The sequence below is a fragment of the Leptopilina heterotoma genome, unplaced genomic scaffold (genome assembly GCF_015476425.1).
Source record: "Leptopilina heterotoma isolate Lh14 unplaced genomic scaffold, ASM1547642v1 Lhet_51, whole genome shotgun sequence".
Lineage (NCBI taxonomy): Eukaryota > Metazoa > Arthropoda > Insecta > Hymenoptera > Figitidae > Leptopilina > Leptopilina heterotoma.
The window spans coordinates 595,573-619,503 of NW_025111110.1; the positions used below are offsets into that span (position 1 = coordinate 595,573).

A 23,931-nucleotide genomic window follows, 5' to 3' on the forward strand; every position below is an offset into this window, starting at 1 on the left:
TGTTTTTCAATTGCGATAAATTTTTTCGGCTTTTGTATAATATTATTAAGCTACCTATACAATATAATAATTGTGCAGTCCTTAATTGCGATCTAAATTTAATTACAGGGTTTTTATTTCACTTATTTTCTTTGATATAAATAAAATTGCGTGTGCATACTTGTTAATAATGTGATTTTTGTATTACATAAAAAAAACCCCGATTTTCTTTTTATTTTAATATCTAGACTTTGGTATATTAGAATCGAAAATTTTTCTGTAATTAAATTTAATCATGTAGATTAATTAATTTTTCTACGCTTTCAATAATTTCAAGCATTCGATATTACAATACATGCATTCATCTTTTTTTCCGCTCAGTTTATTCTCAAAAATCGTACGCCTATTTAAAAGTTCGTTTTAGCGTCTCTTTTACAAAAATTCACCGCTTTTTTTTATTTTATGTTAAATATAAACGCAGACATTTTAATATTACGTTTAGAAAAAAGAAAATGTTTAAAAAAATTTTTCTTAATCAGAAGATAATTTTCTTTTTTTGTAAATAATTCTTTTTCAAAGACGCATACATTGAGGATGAATTTTCGTTTAGAGATTGTATTTTTTTTCTTCTATTTTATTATTCTGACCATGGTAACATCCTGGCGCATTGGAATTAACAAGAGATTTACAATAAACGGTCATTACTCTAAGACAAATGTTTAGGCACTTTCTACGAGTGTAAACCGAGATCGTATTTGTTTTCTATTCTCAATTCTATTAAACGAAGAATATAATTAAAATCAAAAACCAATTTTTTACAAAATCCTCGTTGGTCAATAAAATTGATTCCACAATCAGTTTTTCAGGTAGATTTATTTCGTCAATCTCTATCAAAAAAATTTTTCAATTTAATAAATTTATAATCGTCGTCGTTTTAAATTTCTATTTAAGTAAATTTATTTTAATATTTGCAAGAAAAATACATACGAACACAATTTTCTTTTTTGTAAATAATTATCTTAGTAGCAAAAATAAAATAATTGAAAACTAAATTAATTTTTTATTAATTTTTGATAGAGATTGCAATAGGCTAAACTAAATATATTTCCCTATCTATTTCTATACAACAATATAGTGTTGAAATATCGAAAAATTCTTTTTTTCTGGTTTCTTTAAACAATAATATAAATCTAACGATAATAATAGAAGCTTGTTTATCTCTCAAATATAATTTAGGATAATATTAATATAAATATAATATCAATGTAAATATAATATTATATAATATATAATATTAATAATATAAATATACAGTGGCAAATTAATTTGCAGACTCTCTAAACGAGTGTTCATTGAAAGCAACAAATTCTAAAATTCTGCGCATATATAGTTAAAAAAAATAATTACATATTTCAATAACAGTTTTTCTCCTTTAATACAAACTTAATATTTAAAAAATATATATATTTATATCTAGTTGTCTATGAAAAGCATGAGATTCATTTAAATATACTCGAGAGTAAATAGAATTCTATTTTTATTCTAAATACCGCACCGTCTCGATTAAAATCACTATAATATTTTAATTTCAAGAAACGTTATTTTTCGAAAAAACGTTAGAAGAAATTCTTTTTTTTACTCGAAGGTATAGCCACCATGGTCGAAGTACCAATTCTTAATACATGACATAACTATGCCTAAGGTGATGATTGAAATTTTTTTTATTGACATAGTAATACTCATTTGTTTTTTTCTTTAATTTTTTCAAATAAAAAATAATATAAAAACATATCAAAAATTAAATGCGCAAATAACAATTATAAAATATGTAAAAGAACGATTTTTGTTTGTTGCATTTTTCATTAAATTAAGTTGTATTTTCATAATTTTTAAGTTACTCGATATGTTTTAATAAAAAAATTTATTAACCTTTTTTTTTGCCTCCCTTGTTGTTACTTAAAATTCATGAAATTACAAACCAGTAAATTCGCGATAACAATTATTTATATTGTAATTTACGTCTTCAATATGGAAAATAGAAATTCGAAAGAACGAAAAACTAAATTTTTTTTTCACTTACATTTACGACTTAAAAATGTGATTCTTCTTTTTATTAATCTATGTAATTTTCTCTCTCCTAAACTAGATAATTGTTTTTTTTTTCTTCTTTTTCCTAAGCAATTCCATAATTTCAAAAGAAATTATCATACATACTGCAAATTATAACTATACAACATCTGTTTCTGAATATAAAACAGAAACACTTAAAGAATACTCAGTCTAGTAAATATTTCTATAAATTGTCAATAATTATAATTTAAAATTATAATTTAAAATACTCAAAATTGTAGATATAGAGAATTTTCATTTTTTTTTGGTAAATTCTTTTTTAGTAGAAAAAAACAAAAAATGTTTTTCGAATAAAAAATAGTATTAAAAATTGAAAATTAAAATAATCATTTGGATTATTGACTAGAACTTCTTGGGGTGGATTTTCATTAGTTTTTTTCTATCTTTCTTTCCCTCTTTCTTTCTATTTGTTATTTTTTTTGTCTTTTTTCGAAAAACGTAACGATTATTCTTTCGAAAGAATTGAGTAAATTGAGTTCAGTCGGACTTACTGTATTTAATAATAAAAATCTTACGGTGTTGTCGACGTTAAAAAAGTTGGATCAACTGCTGCCACTTTTGCAGTTAGAAAAGCGTGCATGCAGAATAATAAATTCTGTAATTGGGAGCATTCCAATTCCTGAAAAATTAACGATTGTTGTAAAAATTGATATACAATTTTTATCGCTTTTCCTTTAATGAAAAAATAAATTTTTAATTTCTCTAAGAGAAAAATAAATTAAAAATTTTTCTGATGAAAATAAGTACAAATTTTTCTAAAGGAAAATAAAAATGTACATAATAAAGTTTTGAACGAATGAAAGAAAATTTATTTGTTTTTCCAATTTAAATTATTTAAAAATTAGGTATAGGTATTTCGTCAAGTATTAAAAAAAATAATTTATAGGTTTCAAAACATTTTATTTGTATTTTTTATGTTTATTTCAGTCAATAATTTTCAAAAATATTTACGTATAGAAAAAATTCTTCGTTCAGAATATTTTGTACTTAAATTAAAATTTCTTTAAAATAAATAAATAGAAATTTCACCAAAAAAAATAAATTAAATTTTTCTAAAAGAAAATGGAAATTTCTCTAAAAGAAAGGAAAAATTTCTCTGAAAGAAAATAAATAAAAATTTACCTTAGTTTCAATAGCAATACTGTCATGTTCTTGGAAATGTAATTTTAATCTACTTTTGCCATCGTCACTGGACCCACGAAGCTGGGAAAACTTGTACCTCCAAACATTATCCGTCATTCCGTCGAAAGCAAGCGAAAAACCTTGAGACCATTCCAACGTTAAACCCGCTGTTTTGCCATTGAAAGTCACTGGAAATGTTTTGCTCTAAAACAAATTTTTGTTTAATTACTAAACTTGCTTTTTATTAAACGAAAAACTTAAATAAAATTTAATTAAATTAAATTCAAATAAAAACTTGAATTAAATTCAAATGAAAACCAGAATTGAATTGAATTATATTCAAATAAAACCTAAATTAAGTTCAAATAAATTCAAATAAAAACAAAAATTCAATTCAATTCAATTGAAATAAAAACTTAAAATAAATTTAAAAGTTAAATTTAATTCTCTAAGTGAAAAATTGCTTTTCACGATAAAGAAAAGGAAAATAAGAGAGTTAATTTTGAAAAATAAATAAATTAATAGAGACTAACTTTAAGATGTGTGACTGCGGAGCAAACGGCTGTGTGCCACGCAGCTTCCACTCGCAATAATTCTTGCCTCGTTTCCACGCTAAGATACCTTGGAGACTTTCCTGGACTCTGCGCTAAAAAACAATGCTGACGCTCGTCAACATTTTCCGATTCCCTCATAACACGAAACATTGTCTGATATACTTTAAAAGTTAATGCACATCGTGACCAGTCTCCTATGTTGCACTGTTGACAAAAAAAAAGGAAAAAATTACTCTAGAGAAATAATTTTCAATTTTAAAAAATTAATCAACTTTTAAATTTAATATTATTCTCATTTTATCCAGACGGTGATATATTCAGGGGAAAAAATTAAAAAAATAAGAAAAAAAGGAGAATAAAAATGAAAATAAAAAATAAATATTTAACTCTTTTTTAAATAAATATTTAATCATTATTATTTTTCCATAGGAATTAAAATTCTTCAAAAGATTTAAATTCTAACTTTTTAAAATTCAATAAATTTTAAAAATATTATTATAAAATATAAAGAAATCGAGTACTCCGAGTCGAAGACTCGGAGTAATCGATTTCTTCATGTTTTATAATAATTAAACATGACCGAGTAATAAAATCATTATTTTATATCATAAAAGAATATTATTTCTGTAACTTCTTCAAAGTTATTTTCATCAATTTAATTATTAGTTTTTAGAATTTTTAAGTACCTAAATATTTCTTTAAATAAATTATTTTTAATAATTTTCAAAAATGTTTACAAAATTCCATTTTACATGAAATTTTGTTTATTCGAAAATTCTTCAATTAATTATATATTAGAAAATAAAGGCATGAAATAATTTTTTTTTTTTAAATTCAGTTAAACTTTATGAAAAAAATTAATTCTGCAGAACTGTTAGTTAAAAGTATGAAAAATTCAGATTTTCAAAGATTTTAATTTTATAACGAATTAAGAAAAAAATTGAATTTTTGTAAAGAATTTTATTATTTCTTAAAATAATTGAATTCTTTCAAAGAATTTCATCTTTAATAATTTTAATTGAAAATTTTGAAAGAAATTGAATTTTATGAAGAATTAAACATTTAATTATTGAATTTTATTAAATTATTTTAGAAAATAATAAAATTCTTTTTAGAATTTTATTTAAATTTTCTAAAATAATTTAATTCCTTGAATAAATTGTATTAAAATATAGAAAATAATTCAATTTTTGCAAAGATTTTATTAAAAATTCTTTAAAAAATTGAATTGTTTGGAATGATTTATTAAAATTTTAGAAAATAATTGAATTTTTTCGAAATATGTCATTAAAATTGTATTAAAAATTATTGAATTCCCATGATGAGTTTCGTTATTTATAAAAAATTATTCAATTCTTGCGAAGAATTTTCTTAAATTATTTTAAAATAATTAAATTCTTTAGAAAAATGTTATAATGAATTAAGGAAAAAATTGAATTCTTTCGTGAAATTTTATTAAAAATAATTGAATTTTTGCAACGATTTTACTATTTAAAAAAATAAAAATTCTTTTGTTAAATTTTATTAAAATTTTGTTAAAAATAATTAAATTTTGGCAAAAAAATATACTATTTACAAAAATAATAGAATTCTTCCGAAGAATGTTATTATTTCTTAAAATAATTGAATTCTTTCAAAGAATTTCATCTTTAATAATTTTAATTGAAAATTTTGAAAGAAATTGAATTTTGTGAAGAATCTCTTTAAATTAAACATTTAATTATTAAATTTTATTAAATTATTATTATTATTAATTAATTCAATTCTTACGAAGAATTTTCTTAAATTATTTAAGAATAATTAAATTCTTTTGAAAAATTTTATAACAAATTAGGAAAAAATTGAATTGTTTTGTGAAATTTTATTAAAAATAATTGAATTTTTGCAACGATTTTATTATTTAAAGAATAATTGCGAATTATTTTATAAAAAATTTTCAAAAAAATTGAATACTTTTATGAAATTTTTTTAAAATTGAATTAAAAATAATTGAAATTCAGCTATGAGTTTTATTATTTATGAAAATAATTGAATTCCTAAAAAAATTTTATTATTTACGAAAATAATATTGAATCTGTGTAAAAAATTGCATATAGTTTATGAAAATAATGGAATTATTACGAAGAAATTTCTAACAAATTTGAAAATAATTGAATTCATTGTAAATAATTGAATTCCTATGATATTTTTATTTAAATAATATAGATATTGAAAATCATTAAATTGAGAAAAATTTTTGAAAATTAATAATATTTTGCCAAGAAATTTATTAAATTTTTTGAAAATAATTGAATTTCGGAGGAGAATTTTATTATTTATAAAGATAATTTAAATTTGAAGTAGAAAAACATTTTGTTCATTTGAACATTCAAAACTTTATGATCGTGAGAAAAAATTAGATCATTCCTTTTTTGAAAAGTAAAATAAAAAATATAATTTCTAATTAAATAACTAATAAATAATTAATAATTATTATAATTAAATACTATTTTGTATAGTAAATACAGTTTCCATTACTTTATTTAAAAAAATAAAAAAAATTCCAAGAACGAAATAATAATTCTCGATAAGAATAATTTTTGTAAAAAAAATCTAATCGTAATTTAATACATACGGGAGGCGTTTCAAAAAGTAACAAGTCAGGTCCTTTAAGAGCTAAAAACCTTGGCCTGTAACTCTGCCATGGTTGATTGCTATTGCTGATGGCCTCATTTACCCAGCCCATATATTCGATTCGCTCGCCTACTCCAAAGTTTCGATTATATAACTTCATCTGCAAATGAAAAAGGCAACAGTCATAAATTATTTTCCCTCGATAGCGAAATTATTATCATTATTCAATAATACAGCATTAATAAATTTTTCCCTTTTCAAGAAAATAAAAAAAATTTTCCCTCCTTTAATTTAAATTAAGAAAAAGAAGTTTAGAAAAAGAAAACACTAACTTGAAAATGAGTCAGTCCTGTAATATTATCTGTAATAAATTTCAGCCACTGACTGAGAATGGCACTATCATCGCAATGTATTATTCCAGTTCTGGCTCCATTTAATCCTCTTACTTCGAAGGCATTCCGCCTCAATTTATCAGTACCAAATATATATCTCGTAACATATGCCATCATCAAGGGAACTGAAAAAGAAGATTTATTTCTTAATCAAGAAAGAAACGTTTCAATTGGAAATTTTCTTTTTATCCACTAATAATCTTTATCTAATAATTTTTAATTATTATTATTTTTCATTTTTTTAAATTATCAATTAATAATTATCAAATAGTTATTCTTATCTAATAATTTCTATCAAATAGTAATTTTTATCGAATAGTAATTTTTATCGAATAAATAATTACATTAAGAGTAATATAATTCGACGGAAGGAGAACATAATCAATGAACAACGGATTTTGAAAATTAACATTCGAAATTATTCACGAATTGCTTGTAAATTTATGCAAAGTTCAAGGATCTGAATTAATTATTATATTCTCAGTAAAACAAGAAAAGGGAAGAAAATTTTCAAAAATCGATTTTCAAATAAAAAAGAGATAAAATTATAGTCTATACAGTAATTAAGTATTCTTTCAATGTCTTGTAAAATTGTGAGAATTATGAGAAAAGTTCAATGCGCTTTATTAATAATAAAAAAAATGCAGAGTGAGATTGGTTACTGGAACAATCACTAGCTTTTCATTATGTCCAGTCGTTTGAAAAGTTTATAGCGCGAAACATATTCAATGAATAAATGTGTCACAAGAGATATATAATAATACAATATAAATTGTTTTACGAATCGTTAAAACAAATATATTTGTTTTTATTATTAAATGCCTTTGATACTAAAAATGGATGCACACCTGTTATTAGATCGACCCATTTTTTTGTGTGGGCGGAACTTGCAGATGCATTCGAACCATGTCTACTGTGACTGCATTTAGGACTTCCTGGCTGTTTACTGGGAGAAACCCATCCATCCTCTGCAGTGCCATTTGTTGCATTGTCCAATTTCTCCTCTTTTTCTTAATAGAAAAAAGAAAATTAAATTATTTTTAATACAATTTTCATAAATTATCTCGAAAAAAAATTCAATTATTCTCATAAGTAATCAAATATTCTTCACAGGAATTCAATTATTTGCAAAAATTTTAATAATTTGTAGAAATTCAATTTTTTTCAATAAAATTAAAAAAAAATAATTCAATAAAATAAAAATAATTCAATAATTTTTATAGTTAAATAAAAATAAAATTCATCGAAAGAATTCAAAAATTTGAATAAAAATCTCTATTAGAATTCAAATATTTTTCAAAAATAAATCAAATTCTTTTCAAATTCTTTTCCACGGAAGAATTGAATTATTTTTTCAAAAATTTTAATACAATTCTTTGCAAGAATTCAATTTTTTAAATAAAATTCTATACAACTTTGAAGTTAGTTGTTGTTTGATTTTTTGTTTCTAAACTTTTTTATAATTTTTCTTTTCAAATATTTTCAATTTTAAAATTAATGTATTGAAAATCATCGAATTATTGCAAAGAATCTTATTAAAATTTTTAAAAATCCTAATTAAATTCTTTTTAAAAAATTTCTTTGAATTTCTTTAAACTAATAGAGTTTCTTTAATAATTTTAATTGAAAATTTTGAAAGCAATTTGATTTTATGAAAAGGAATTTTATTAAAATTTTATTGACAAAAAAAATTAATTCTTGCGAAGAATTTTACTACCTATTTATAAAAATAATTGAACTGTTTCGAAGAATTTATTAAAATTTTAGGAAATAATTGAAATTTAAAGAAATATTTTGAAATATTTGAATTCATCCAAGGAATTCAATTAAAATTTTTTTAAAAATAATTGAATTCCTGCAAAGAAATTTACTATTTATAAAATTAATTGAATTCTTGCGAAGAATTTTACTATTTATAAAAATTATTGAATTTTTTCAAAGGATTTATTAAAATTTTAGAAAATAATTGAATTCTTTAGTAAAAATTGAATTTTTTCGAAATGTGTTAAAATTTTTTTAAAAAATTCAATTCATCCAAGAAATTCAATTAAAATTTATTTGAAAATAATTGAATTCCTGCAAAGAATTTTACTATTTATAAAATTAATTGAATTTTTTCAAAGGATTTATTAAAATTTTAGAAAAAAAAATTGAACTTTATCGAAATGTGTTAAAAATTTTTTTAAAAAGTTGAATTTTTTCGAGGAATTTAATTAAAATTGTTTTGAAAAGAATTGAAATTAAATTCTTATGAAGAATTTTATATATTTGAAAATAATGAAATTTTTTTGAGAAATTCAATTAAAGTTGTTTTGAAAATAATTGAATTTCTTTAAAGAATTTTATTAAAATTAAGTATATTCAAAATAATTGAATTCATCACAATAATTTTATTAGTTTTTGAAAATAATTGAATTCTTTCAATTTTTTTGACGAATATATTGAAAAAATGCATTGAAAGTAATTTAATTTTTATATAGAATTTTTTAAAAATATTTTGAGAATAATTGAATTATTTTTATAGAATTTTAAATTCTTCGTGAAATTGAATTTTATGGAAATTTTTGAAAATAATTAAATTCTTTCGTGTAATTTTATTTAAATTTGATTAAAAATAATTCAATTGCTGCAAAGAATTTTAATACTTATAAAAATAGTTGAATTGTTTTGCTTAACATTTGCTAATTTTTTATGAAGTTCGTTATAAGATTTCCATTATTTTCAATGCAGTTTTAATTAAATTCCTCGTAATAATTTAATTATTTTCAAAACAATAGTCTTAATTTTTTATGTTTTAGAATGTTAAATTAAATTTACAAGTTAATTATCATATTTAATTAGAAATAATTTTGTTTAATTAATTTTTTTTGTTATTTAATCTTCAAAACATTAAATTAAAATGACATCAATTCTTTATATAGATCTTGGCCATTAATTTTAAATTCAAAATTTATCAAAAAGAATTAAGAATCAAAAATAATATTTCAAACTTCGAACAGACATCCGGACTACAAAAATTATTATTATTATTATTGATTTATGAATTGAAATTCAGAATCAATTCTAATCAAGTAATTAGAAATTAAATATACTAAATAAATATAAATAAATAGTTTTACTTATTAATCATTTAGAGGAGAAAATTAATTACCATTTTTCTGTAAAAATGGCTTCGCTGCTCGATAATGTTTAACTGTCAAAACAACCAAGTCGCCAGCATTTCGAAGTATATTCACGGCATCGTCATGATTGCAGGCTGTGATGTATTCCCCATTCACTGTTCGATAATTGTGCAAATAAAAAGATTATTCTTCAATCAAAAACAAAGCAATAGTTGCTATTTTAACTCTTCGAATTAATCAATATCGAAATACTCAATGTTTTATTCAATAAGTAATAAAAATTCGTAACTATTTTTAACCAATTCAAAAAAAAAACTTTCAATTATTAATTAACTAAAGCCAAAAAAAATTAATTTTTTTAAAGCCAAAAATTTTATTATTATTTTTTCAAAATAAAAAATTTCTTTAAATTTTTTTCTATTCAGCAAATATATAGAAGTTTATCAATTTCAATTGAATGAGAAATAAAATAAATAAAATCGGAAATTGAACGTTCAAAACTTTAGGAACACAATATATTCTATTTTTCTTTATATTTACTTTTTTATATTTTTCAGTTAATTTCAATTAATTATAAAACTATTAAAAAATTATTTTCAAACTGTAGTTGAAATTTTTTTCCTTTATTTCAAATTTTCAAAAACTTGAACAATTTTCCATTTGATTCAAAATGAAAAGATGTAGATAAATAAAAATATAATTTTAAAACTAATTTTTATGTTAGAGAATTAATTTTTTTTTTTTTGATGAAAAAATAATTCAAATTTCGAAATTGAAAGAAAGTAATTCACCTTTTATAATAGCGTCTCCAACGAAAAGTTGACCACATTGATCAGCTGCCTGTCCTTTATAAATCCTGGATATCAAAACAGGAAGCTTGTGCTCAGCTCCTCCTTTTATACTCAATCCTAAGCCTCCAACTTTTTGCCTCGTTATCTGAACCATTCGCTCTTTCGCATCCACTGGAGGTTTATTATGATTCGTTGCCTGCTAGAAACCATTATTACATTTTTAAATTTTTCTTTTCAAATCCCCTTTCTTTTTTTTTTTTTATTAAATCCACGTATACTTTAATTTTCCAAAACATAGAATTTATCCAATAATTCCGATTAAAATTAAATGTGAATTTAAAATTAAAAATTTAAATATTAAAAAGAGGTAGAAAAAAATATTCCGTATCTAAAGGAAAATTTTATCCGATTAATATTCAAATGGTTTAAAATTATTCAGACGATTATTAATTATTTACATGCAGATATTTTAACTTAATTTTTTGTTTGTTTAATTTTTTATGAGAATGCATTAGTAGTTTGACTCTCACGATTCACTTGTATTTATAAACAGGATGATAACGTCAATTTTAATTATCTTAACAAGCTATAATTTAACAGAGTTAATATTACTTATAATCGGAAGACGGTAAATGAAGTGCATAGATGTACACGGTTTTCCAATATTTGATGGAATTTAATTTTAGATCTATACCGTTTTTTTAATTCAAAATGACAGTGAGTTAAGTGAGTTTTGTCGATAATTGAATTTCAAGACAGCTAGCAGTTATAATTAAAGCATTTTATTCCGTAATGTATGAATTTATTCAAATACCAAGAGTAGAGATATCTATCCGTACAGACTTTAATATCGATTTACTTACTTGCGACGAGAATAAATTTATCGGAATAAAGGAAATCGTCAAAATAAAATATAAATTTATGTAAAGTATAGAAAATAAAATTAACATAAAGTAGAAAAAAATGTTAAGTAGAAAAAAAAATTAAGTAGAAAAAAAATATTGAGTAGAAAAAAATATTAAGTGGAAAAAATATTTAATAAATAGAAAAAATAAAGAAACAGATAAAATAGAGAAAAAAAATTGATTATTTTTCTTTTCAATTTTTGAATTTTAAAATAATTGAAATTCTAATTTAATAGGTTTAAAGATTAAAAAGTAAAAAAAATTAATTTTAGCAAAATTGCTTTGAATTAAAAATCAGTTCAATTTGTAAATTTAATTGTAAATTTATTAAGTTGAAAAATACGATTAACGGTATTTATTTTTACAAAACACTGGATTTTATTTATTTTTGTTTCCTGATTTTTTTTAACTTTTATAGATTATCGAATTTAAAATAATTTAATTCTTGCAAAGAATTTTATTAAAATTTTTGAAAAGAATTGTCTTGTTTTAATAAAGATTAAAAACATTTAAAAATAAAAAAATACTTTCAAGAAATTTTTTTGAAATTGTAATGAAATCAATTGAATTCTTATAAATAATTTTATCAAAATCTTTAAAAATAATGGAATTCTTCACTTAGAATTTTATTAATATTTTTCTAAATAATTGAATTTTACTTAAAATTTTCAAAATAATTGAGTTCCTACGAAGAATTTTATTAAAAATTTTCGAAATAATTGAAATCTACTGAAGAATTTTATAACTTAACTTACAAAAATAATCCAATTCTTGCTACGAATTTTATTAAAATTTTTAAAAATAATTGAAATCTTTTGAAAAATTTTATAACGAATTAAGAAATAAATTGAATTCTTTCCTGAAATTTTATTGAAAATAATTGAATTTTTGCAAGGATTTTACTATTTAAAAAAATAATTGCGAATTGTTTCCTAAAATTTTACAAAAAATTTTCAAAAAATTGAATTTTTTCATAAAACTTATTAAAAATTGAATTCCAGCAAAGAATTTTATCATTTATAAAAATAATTGAATTCTTTTATAGACTTTATTAAAAATTTTAAAAATAATTAAATTCTTTTGTAAAATTTTATTAAAATTTTGTTGAAAATAATTCAATTTTGGAAAAAAATGTTACTATTTACAAAAATAAAAGAATTCTTTTAAAGTATTTCATCTTTAATAAATTAAATTGAAAATTTAGAAAGAAATTTAATTTTAAGAAGAATCTCATCAAATAAAACATTTCATTATTGAATTTTGTTAAAATTTGTAGAAAATAATTAAATTTCCTAAAATAATTTAATTAATTTAAGAAATTTTATTCAAATATAGAAATTAATTCAATTTTTGTAAAGATTTTATTAAAAATTTTTAAAAAATTGAATTGTTTCGAATGATTTATTTAAATTTTAGTTCAATTATTTTAGAAAATAATAGAATTTTTCGAAATATGTTATTAAAATTGTATTAAAAATTTTTTAAATTCCCATGATAAATTTTTTTTATTTATAAAAAACAATTCAATTCTTACGAAGAATTTTCTTAAATTATTTTAAAAAATAATTAAATTATTTTGAATAATTTTATATCGAATAAAGAAAAGATTGAATTCTTTCGTGAAAGTTTATTAAAAATAATTGAATTTTTGCAACGGTTTTACTCTTTAAAAAAATAATTGCGAATTGTTTTATAATATTTTATAAAAGAAATTTTCAAAAAATTATATTCTTTCATGAAATTTTTTAAAATTTGTATTAAAAAAATTGAATTTTTGCAAAGAATTTCATTTATAAAAATAATTGAATTGTTTCCAAGGATTTATTAAAAATGTTTAAAATAATTGAATTCTTCTAAGGAATTTTGTTAAAACTTGTCTAAATAATTGAATTTTATTAAAATTTTCAAAGCAATTTAATTCCACTGAAGAATTTTATAACTTATGAAAATAATTAAATTCTTTCGAGGAATTTTATTAATATTGTATTAAAAATAATTGAATTTTTGCGAACAATTTTATTACAATTTTTTTTAATTTATTAAATTATTTCTATAAAATTTTCTTGTAATTGTATTGGAAAATAACTAAATTTTCCTAAAGATTTTTATCAATATTTTTAAAAATAATTGAATTCTTTCAAGCGATTTTAGGCAATTTTTTTTAAATATTGTAATCTTTTGAGAAATTTTATTTCAATTCTTTCGAAAATAATTGAATTCCTCCAAAGAATTTTATTATTTATAAAAATAAGTGAATTCTCGACAAAAATTGTATTAATAATTAATTAATTAATTAATAATTAATTATTTAAGCGAATTTTTGAAAATTCTGAATTAGAAATCATTGAAAATTTAAAGTTTATATTTGAAAATAAAAACATTTTAAATTTGCACCAATTTGAATATTTTGAAATCAAATAAATCATATTACCTCTAAATCTTCTCTTTGAAGTTTCAAAATCTCCATCGATAGGTATAAACGCATTGGAATTGGTTTACTTTTGCCATCGCTAACTGCCACCATCCCCGTCCGCACCTTTTGTTTAAAAAATATATCCAGATTAATGAATCATCAATTTTAATCGCTAATTAAACATTTTTTGTATTCGCATAAAAAATATATTCCAAAGTTCATTTGTCTCATCTTTCATTCAATACTATTGTAATATATAAATACTAAGTAACAAATAATTTAGGATAAACTGACTTTCAATGAAAATAATTAATAATCGAAATAAATTTTTGTAATTTTCAAATAAATTATATTTTTTAATTTAAGTTTTTTTATTATATTTTTCAATTAATTTTAATAAATTGAAACTATTTAAAAATAACTTTTTTAATTATGAAAATTAAATAATAAAATAGATAAGTAATTAAAAATAAAATTCACTCTCTTTTAATTTTCAAAAAATTGAGCAATTTACCATCATTGAAATTATTTTGACGCATTTGACGTTTAATTAATTTTAATTGAATTTCCTTTATTAATATAAATTTTCTACCTTGCTTATAACAGAATGTTTAATTAACCCTTTGAGGACGAGAATTCTGTATAAATACATTTTCATAGATCAATCTTTTATCGAAAAATAAACTAATAATGGTAACTTACAAAACCAGAATAATTTAATTAAAATTATTATTACATTATTATAATCTATTATAAATTATTATAATTATTATAAATAAATAAATAAATAAATACCATTTATAACTTGCTTTAGAACAGAATCATTAATTTTTTATACTCTATTTTCCATTATAATTATTTTTCTCCTAAAAATACTATTTCATTTTCTCGTAAAATATAAAAAGAAATACCACAAAAGAATACCGCGTCTTTTTATTCGTGTTCATTGAATTAAAAATAGGTACTTTTAATAAAGGATTTATAAAATCGTTAAACATTGTGTATAACAAGTTGATGAGTGAAAAGAACAAAAGTCATATTGCTTAAGTAAACATCGATAAATTCGATTCTTTCTTATCTTCTATTTTTTTTAAATATAAAAAAATAGGCATTTAATGCAAAAAATATGAAATATAAATTAAGGGCAATTAACGGTCATAAATTAAGGTCGACGTTCGATTGAAAAAAGATTGACGCGCATGGCAACGTAGTTCAAAAAGAAATTTTTTGTTATATGACTCCAAAAAAAAGGGAAAATTGCCTACGATTCAAAAACTTAAAATCAATTTTTCAATTAAGGGAAAAGTGGCAAAAAGTCAGTTTAGCCTAAACAATTGCTTTGTTCTTTGGGAACAATTGTCAAAAAATTGACTTTTAAATTCGTGCAGATATATATGACACTAGTAATTTTCATCCGGTATAATTGTTCTGTCGATGTGGTAATAATTTTGGAACAGGCATGTCACGAACACATTCTATTCCCCGTAACTCTGTTATTGATTGCAATGATCGTGTTGAATATAATGAAAAAATTTGATATATAGGGACATAATTTTTTTTTGTCAATATTATATTCACCTTTAACTTCTGATCAATCTTCTCCTCGATCGGAGTACTCATTTTCGTTGAATTGATTCTCATAATTAATTACTGATACCACAATTCATCCATTGGCCACAAATAGCACACGCTGTCAAAATTCAAACGTAGACAATTACTCCAACATTGAAGGTGCCACATTTTTTTCTTTTCCCTCTTCTTCTTCTTCTTCTTTTTTTCTTTCCCTTTTTCTTTCTTTCTTTTCTTTTCTTTTTTTTTTTTACTATAAATCGTACGTTGAACTCACAAATGAAACAATAATTTCCGTAAAGTCTTGAAAAGAAATTCAACTGTCAATCAAATTGACATTTGAAATAATATCGATGATTCTCTACACTGTCAGTGGTATTTAATATTTATCCACATTGAAGAACCATTCTTCTTGGTCGTATATATACACGAATCCCGGGTTTTAAACACGTTCCCTTGCGTTCACGTCGGAGAATCGTCGTGAAATGAACTCAACTAAACTTCTCTAATGGAACTCCAGATAGCGTGACAATCCGACTCATGTTACGTGCGGAGTTACGTTATTTACGCGCAGGCGTAAGATCCGCGATTTGATTTGATGTTCAATCTTGGTTTAATCCTTTGAAAAGGAAGGCGGAAATATTCAAATAAAACAAGTTAATTTCCGTTAAAACGGAGGGAAAAACCTCACGAATAAGAAGGATCAATTAATAATTAATAATATTAATTAATTATTAATCCAACTAAATTCGCAAGTAAACCCAATACATTTATTAAAGTCAAAAACATTACACAAGTCGAAGTTATTCTTATGACTATTTTTGGGACTACTCTGAAGTACATTACGAAAGAACTCCAAAGTAGAACTGAATTCGTGAGGGAGCATTTAGCCCTTGGTCCATGGCAAAAATCTTTGCGCATGCCCTGTTATAGAGTTTGTAAAGTCTATGGAGTGTTCAGAATCACAACACCAACACTGCACTGCACTAATACACGTATAAACATACTCTACGTATTGAAAACATGTATCACAACAAGTGAACATAACCCTTTTTCATTCACACTAATTACACAATTATTAATTATTTACATCATATCTAGTAACAATAAATCTCTTATACTGCACTCATCATATTTAAATATAAATAACAATTACAACGATAACCAATTTGATAATATATCATAATATAATATTATTATTATATTAATACGTTACAAATATATATTTATATTCAATACCATAATATTACAACACTCAATTAGATGAAGTTTACTAATAATATCATTTTCAAATAATACATTCATATTGCATAATTAGCAACAATATAATATTATTGTCAATTGTTCATAATGTTCATATTATACAATTGATAATTAAAGTTCGTCGCATAATGAAAGTCTATGTGTACGTGACTTTTCGAAGCCTTTTCTGTGGTCACAAGTATGGTAAACACATGTTGCATTGTCCTATGGAAAAGGACACTTGAGATATTTTTTATATTCTTTCGAGGGTTTCTCGGTTTTATGACTCTAAAGAAACTAGAGATTACATTTTCTTTCGCTATTCTACTTGATTTATGACAATTCTAAGAAATGTTGATTTTCAAATACATATTCAGAATTTGGAAACTATTAAACCGTGAAGTATTATATTTTACAATAGTCAAACTTTCTTGTTTAGTCTCGTCAATAATTGTCTAAAGTCGTGAGAAAATACTAAAAATAATTAAGTTTATTAACGAAATGTTATAATTCGCGCTTCGATAACTTGTAAATCGATATATCGAAAGTTAACGAGCGAGATGGTAGTCGCTCGTAACACTCACAAAATGGAATTATTCAAAAAAAATTTCCAACACATCTGTAAAGAAAATAAATAACTAAAATTATTATTATATTATAATATTCGACATAATCTGTCCTCACGTAAAGTTTGTGTTGTTTTATTCCAATCATTTGTTTTATAGTTCGAATTGTTATGTCAAAATTTTGACAGTTAATTTGCAAATAATAAAATAAGTGGAGTAATCAGAAACTCAATAAAGAGGTACATATTACAGTTGCAATTTTTTAAAGTAATTAATTATACTACGAATTATTTATTTTTGTATTCAAATAATTGAATTCCGATATAAGAATTGTTTTAAGAAAGAATTTTAGTTAAAACTTTAGAAAATAATTATCATAATATTTATAAATATAAACAAATATTAATTTCTTAGCTTCCTTATAAGAATTAAAAGTTTTGAATAATATGATTCAAAAAAATTCATCGCAGAATTTCAATTATTTTTAATACAATTTTAAGGAAATTTCACGAAAAATGTAATTATTCTTCAAAATTTATTAAAATTCGTCGAAAGAATTTAATTATTTAAAAATTTGTTGATAAAATTCTTTGTGAGAAATTAATTTTTTCTTACAAATATTAAAAATTTTTCACGAGAAATCGAGAATTCAATTATTTAAAAAACTTTTTAATAAAATTCTTCGTAAAAATTCAATTAATTTTATAAATTTTAATATATTGCTTCACAAGAATTCAATAATTTTCAATAATAATAAAATTCTTCTAAGAAATTGAGTTATTTTCACAAATAAAGATAAATCTTTACAAGAATTCAATTATTTAAAAAAATTTTAATAAACTTCTCCTTAGATATTCATAAATAGTAAAATTCTTGTCAGGAATTCAATTTTATTTAAAAACTTTAATAAATTTCTTCTCAAAAATTCAATTATTTCTCAAAAATTTGAATAAAATTCTTCTCAAAAATTCAATTATTTTTAAAAACTTTAATCAATTTCTTCCCAAGAATTTAATTATTTTCATAAAAAATAAAATTTTTATCAGAAATTCAATTATTTTAATAAATCTCTTTCCAAGAATTCAATTATTTTAAAAAATTTTAATAAATTTCTTCCCGAGAATTCAATTATTTTGATAAATAATAAAATTTTTGTCAGGAATTCAATTATTTTTAAAAACTTTAATAAATTTCTTCCCAAGAATTCAACTACTGTCATAAATAATAAATTTCTGCCCAAGAATTCAATTATTTTCATAAATAATAAAATTTTTGTCAGGAATTCAATTATTTTTAGAAATTTAAATAAATTTCTTCCCAAGAATTCAATTTTTGTCAGGAATTCAATTATTTTAATAATGTCTTTCCAAGAATTCAATTATTTTCGTAAATAATAAAATTTTTGTCAGGAATTCAATTATTTTAATAAATAATTGAGTTTTGTAAAGGTTTCAAATTATAATCTTTGAAAGTTTGAATTTTTTTCTACTTTTAACTAAAAATTGTGAGGATTCAATTTTTTAAAAAAAGTTTAATGGAATTTTTTTGAAATTATTTATTTTCTAATATATATTTATTGAAGAATTTCCAAATAATCGATGAAATTTCGTAAAATTGAATTAAAAACAAAAGGATTAGAAAATTTTCAAAAATTTTTTTCAAAAATTAAAAATAATTAATTTAAAGAAGAATTTTAGTTAAAAATTTTTTAATAAAACATAAAGATATCGATTGCTCTGAGTCGAAGACTCGGAGTGATCGATTTCTTCATGTTTTATAACAATTTTTTTAAAAATTGTTTAATTTCAAAATAGTTTGAATTTGAATGTTTTGAAGAATTTTAATTTCTATGAAAAAATAATAATGATTAAATATTTATTTAAAAAAGAAGCAAAAGCGTGATAACCCTGTAAATTAATGAATATATACATTGTTTGCTATTTGAAATATATTATTTATATTTTAAGTCACATTTAGTGTAGAATTTTATAAAAAAAAAATATGATTCAAAAATTCTAGAAAAAAAATATTTTAATTTTGGAAGACTTGTAGTTGAAATTGTAATAAAAATTTTTTCCCATTGTTTTACATTGAAAGTATTTCGAAATTTTAAGCAAATAAAGAACAATATTTAAATATTTATTATTGTAGTTTTGCTGGTTATAAAATAAATAAAAAACTTAAATAAGGGGGATAAAATTTTAATTTTTAATTTAAAGACAAGTATTTCTAAAAAAAGAAAATTTATATTCTTTGACATTTTTTTTTACATTTTCTTTTTAAAATAAATTAGATTTATACACACATATATTTGTTGCACTAATTAACGTTTGAATAGATTTATAAATAATTGTATTTTTCACGTTATCTCAGATTTAGTAAAATTTTATCTACAAAAACTAATAAAATTCTCATATTCGATAAAATTTGACATAAATTAAAAATATTATACAAAAATAATGGTAAAAATTAATCAAAAATTAATAAATTTTCTCTAGATTTTTTTGTTTTTTGGTTTTAGTGAGAACAAGATTACCTAAATAATTGTTTTTTTTATCGTCAAAAGACTATTTTCTTTAGGAAATCATAGGCTGCGTTAATAACACCCCAGCTAATGAATGATCTCATGTAATTTAAATGAACACCTTTATAAAAGCTGGTTAAACTTCGATTTCTAGCAATGTACAATTCACGAATAGCTGTGGTGAATTTATCGAAATTACCGCCAATTTTTGTTTGCATATGAATTTTTATCACATTAAAAGGATAAAAAACTGTGCTCGTAAAACCACCAATAACGGCGCCATAAAAGAAATTTTTCAAAAGAGACTGCCTGTCACCCATTAATTCTTTCGATTTATCTCTAAGTGTGAAAAAGGTAAGATTTGAAAGTCCATTTCTATAAATAATGGGAACAAATCCACGATAACACTCATGAACACCATAATTCGTTAAAATATACCTAAAAGCGTGTGTTGTATTTTTAAATTTATTATGATAACGATAGTCTTGTAATAATGTTTGCACTCTTTCAAGTGGCATTAATATTGCTTCAGTTGCACCGGCAATATTTGCTGCTAAAATTTTTGCTAAAACCTCATTTCCCGTTAGTATACTAATTCTTTCTTTTGAACCCTCATAAACACTAAACATTATGCTCAATGAAAGAGTTTTTTGGCAGAGTGGAGGTAAAATTCCTCGATAAAGAAGACTGAAACCTTCTTGTTTCAATTGACGAATGGCATCACTCGCTGGTACACCATCCAAAATCTTGAAAGAAAATTATTTACACAAGTAAAAAAAAGAATAAACAGGAAAATGTTAAAATGTAGTCAATAGAAAAAATAATCAACCAACCTGTCTAAATATGATTTTATTTATGGGATAAGTAACTGTAATATTAATAACAGCCGATCCCCAACCGCACACGAATTCACGAAGATCATTTGAATTTGGCTGAAGAAGTGAACTAAGTTTAATTTTCTTTTTTTTTGGTAACATATCTGTTTCAATTTTCGTATTATCAGCTGCTTCCACTTTTGGAAAGGGCCATGTCTCTTCGCATCTTCTCCAATCCATATTGAATACAGATGTATTTCTAATGAGAAAAACAGAAAATTTTTTTTTTCAATTTCAATTTCAATTTTTTGAAAATTTTATAAAACAATTAACAATTCATTTTTTAAATAGTAAAGTCGTTGCAAAAATTCAATTATTTCGAATAAAATTTCACGAAATAATTCAATTTTTTTCTTAATTCGTTATAAAATGTTTCTAAAGAATTTAATTATTTTAAAATAATTTAAGAAAATTCTTCGCAAAAATTTAATTATTTTTTATAATAATAATTAATATTGTATTTTTAACCCTTAAACCGCACCCTGGGTGTGCGACACCCATATTCTAGCATTTTACTCAAATATCTCGTTTAAATTCGTAAAAATTGAACATGTGTTGATATTGGACAGTACATTTTGTACTAAACTTTATGTTTCGTGAGTGACATTAGTCTGCCAAGTGTCTTTGTGTATTTGATAACTTTATGAAGTTGACGGCGAAAAATTTCTGCTTGTCTGACACCCAGTTTTTGGTTTAAGGTAATTTCAGTAGTTTTAAAAAACTCTTTTTTAATTATTAAAATTAAATAAATCATTATGAAACCTATTTTCCTTCAAAATAGATGTACTGAGCTATATAAGATAATTTTTCCAAAAGATAATATCCTATTCCAGCTTGGAGAACACACTTAAAAGTCCCCGGGTGTCGCACACCCAGTGTGCGGTTTAAGGATGGATTCGTAAGTGTGCGGTTTAAGGGTTAATACAATTTTAATAATATATTTCGAAAAAAATCAATTATTTTCTAAAATTTTAATAAATCGTTCAAAACATTTCAATTTTTACAAAAATTTTATTAAAATTTTTTCAAAAATTGAATTATTTTCTATATTTTAATAAAATTTCTTCAATGAATTAAATTATTTTAGAAAATTGTAATAAAATTCTGCGATGAATTTAATTATTTTCTAAAAATATTAGTAAAATTCAATAATTAAATGTTTTATTTAAAGAGATTCTTCATAAAATTCAATTTCTTCCTAAATTTTCAATTAAAATTATTAAAAATGAAATTGTTTGAAAGAATAAAATTGAATTATTTTTATAAATAATAACATTCTTCGGAGGAATTCTATTATTTTTGTGAATAATAAATTTCTTCGATTGAATTCAATTACATATTCTTAAATTTTTTAATAAAGTTCTTTGCAAGAATTCAATGAATTTCAATTTGTTAATATTAAATTTGAAAATATTTAAAAAGAAAAATTATTATTTTTACTACTATTATTATCATTATTATTATTACAATTACTATTATTATTATTATTAACATTTTCATTATTACAATTCATATTTTCTCCGATCATATCTACTATTGTTTACATTTTGACAAGAGTGATTAATACAAAAAAGAATTTCTCTAAAATAAATAACACAAATTTAGGACAAAACAAGATAATTATTATATAATTCTAACCTGTACAATGTCCAATTGATAAAGATTTATTCTTCACATATTTTTAAGACGTTTCCATTTCACCAAAATTTTTTTCAACTGCCTCAAAGAACATATTTTAAATCCATTAATTATTAATTGTCACAGTTTACTTCTTTCGTTAATGTATTGAGATAAAATAGCTGATAATTTTTCAACATGATAAAACTGTGTTTTTATCCAAACAATTGATATTATTTATCTATTTATCTTTAAATTTGGATAAACAGCTGATTACTGTCACACTTTATCGGGGTCGTCTCAGGGATGGGTTGTTGAGAAATGTCAGAATTTCACGGAACCTCTGTTATTTCTACATTCTCGTATTTTCAATTTTTTCTTTCCGCAAAAAAGAGATATAATTATAAACAATATAAACGATAAATAGAGATATTTAAACAAAGATTAATATTTTAGTAATATTGTTCAATGTTAATTTGCTAAAAAGGAAGTAACTTCCTTTACACGCACTTGTGGACATGACTTTAAGTAAAAGTGCGATCACATGACCATAATATTGCAAGGAAGTTTCCATGAATGTCAGTCTGTCAGATTAATTTTTATTATTCTGAGAATTTTTCCCCATGGTTTTCGATGAAAATTTCTGAAAGATTTTAAAGTGAATGGAGTAAATAACCGGTGCTGTACTACCTTTTCCCAATGAAAAAGTGCTTTGCAACGTGTCAAAGATTTCCAATCTCAAAACATCATTGAATATTATTCCAACACATTTGACAGATTAGTGTGGAAATATAATTGACAATTATTGACAGAAGTCTGTAGAGAAAATACAAAAAAGTAAGAGGTAGGTATTTTTTTAACCTAATTATAACAAAATTCCATAATATAATAATATGTATTTTCTATTATATGACGTTATTAATGAAACTCAATTTTCAAAACAAAAATTTAATATTCCTCAACATTATTTACATTTTAATGAATTAATTGTTTTCTTTCAATTTTTAGCAATGCGTCAAATGAAAGGAAAAACGAAAGAAACCAACAAACAAAAAAAGGAGCGTAAAAAAGAATTTTTAGAAAACAAGCAACGTGTATTCACACTTGTTTTACCAACAATAGCAGCAATTTTTTGTCTAATTGCTGCATACGTTTATTTTAAAACCCGTCCAAAGGCAGTTGATTTTTGATTAATTTGTATTAATTATGCGCTCATATTTTTTAATAGCATCGCATGTATATTTTTATCATTCATTTTTAATTCAAAAACACATGCGAATATCAAATTTTTAACTTGATTTAATAATATTTTGTGCAAAAAAGAAAAAGGTCCACGTTTCTTTGGAAATTAAATGTTGATTTATCCTGAAGAGACAAAATACAATATCGTAGCATTTAGCTTGACTATATAGCTTATAAGGATATGAAAAAAATATATTTGTTACTCAAAGAGAAAATGTTTATAAATATATTCTTCGACTTTAAATGCCTTTTATAAAAAAGAGAATTAATTCTAT

At 21.9% G+C, this 23,931-nt stretch overlaps 2 protein-coding genes across 3 annotated transcripts; both read right to left on the reverse strand.

Annotated features, from left to right (window-relative positions):
- Positions 1-1,829: 1,829 nt before the first annotated feature.
- LOC122507784 (gamma-1-syntrophin) lies at positions 1,830-16,355 on the reverse strand. 2 transcript variants are annotated; one of them, XM_043620689.1, is made up of 10 exons: positions 15,600-16,355; positions 14,040-14,144; positions 10,704-10,902; positions 9,942-10,067; positions 7,639-7,800; positions 6,731-6,915; positions 6,400-6,558; positions 3,765-3,989; positions 3,232-3,435; positions 1,830-2,728 (listed from the first exon to the last, which is right to left on the reverse strand). In XM_043620689.1, the coding sequence occupies exons 1-10, from the start codon at positions 15,660-15,662 to the stop codon at positions 2,621-2,623; spliced, it is 1,536 nt and encodes a 511-aa protein (XP_043476624.1). In that variant the 5' UTR covers positions 15,663-16,355; the 3' UTR covers positions 1,830-2,620. The 2 variants fall into 2 exon arrangements, with proteins under 2 accessions (XP_043476624.1, XP_043476625.1); XM_043620690.1 differs by having other exon boundaries at positions 10,704-10,899; positions 15,600-16,337.
- A 3,327-nt stretch (positions 16,356-19,682) lies between these two features.
- LOC122507786 (mitochondrial nicotinamide adenine dinucleotide transporter SLC25A51) lies at positions 19,683-23,257 on the reverse strand. Its single transcript, XM_043620692.1, has 3 exons — positions 22,436-23,257; positions 20,756-20,996; positions 19,683-20,668 (listed from the first exon to the last, which is right to left on the reverse strand). Exons 2-3 carry the CDS (start codon positions 20,975-20,977, stop codon positions 19,958-19,960), a joined length of 933 nt encoding a protein of 310 aa, XP_043476627.1. The 5' UTR covers positions 20,978-20,996; positions 22,436-23,257; the 3' UTR covers positions 19,683-19,957.
- Positions 23,258-23,931: the final 674 nt, after the last annotated feature.

Bases quoted from the DNA above. Each gene is read 5' to 3' on its own strand.
- LOC122507786 (XM_043620692.1), bottom strand. From the start codon at position 20,977: ATGGATTGGAGAAGATGCGAAGAGACATGGCCCTTTCCAAAAGTGGAA. The intron at 20,669-20,755 runs GTTGGTTGATTA...TTTTCTTTCAAG, and splicing joins ATAAAATCATATTTAGACAG to ATTTTGGATGGTGTACCAGC.
- LOC122507784 (XM_043620689.1), bottom strand. From the start codon at position 15,662: ATGAGAATCAATTCAACGAAAATGAGTACTCCGATCGAGGAGAAGATT. The intron at 7,801-9,941 runs GTAATTAATTTT...TTTTCTATTAAG, and splicing joins GCCATTTTTACAGAAAAATG to AAAAAGAGGAGAAATTGGAC. The intron at 3,990-6,399 runs GTATGTATTAAA...TTTTGTCAACAG, and splicing joins TACTTTTTGAAACGCCTCCC to TGCAACATAGGAGACTGGTC.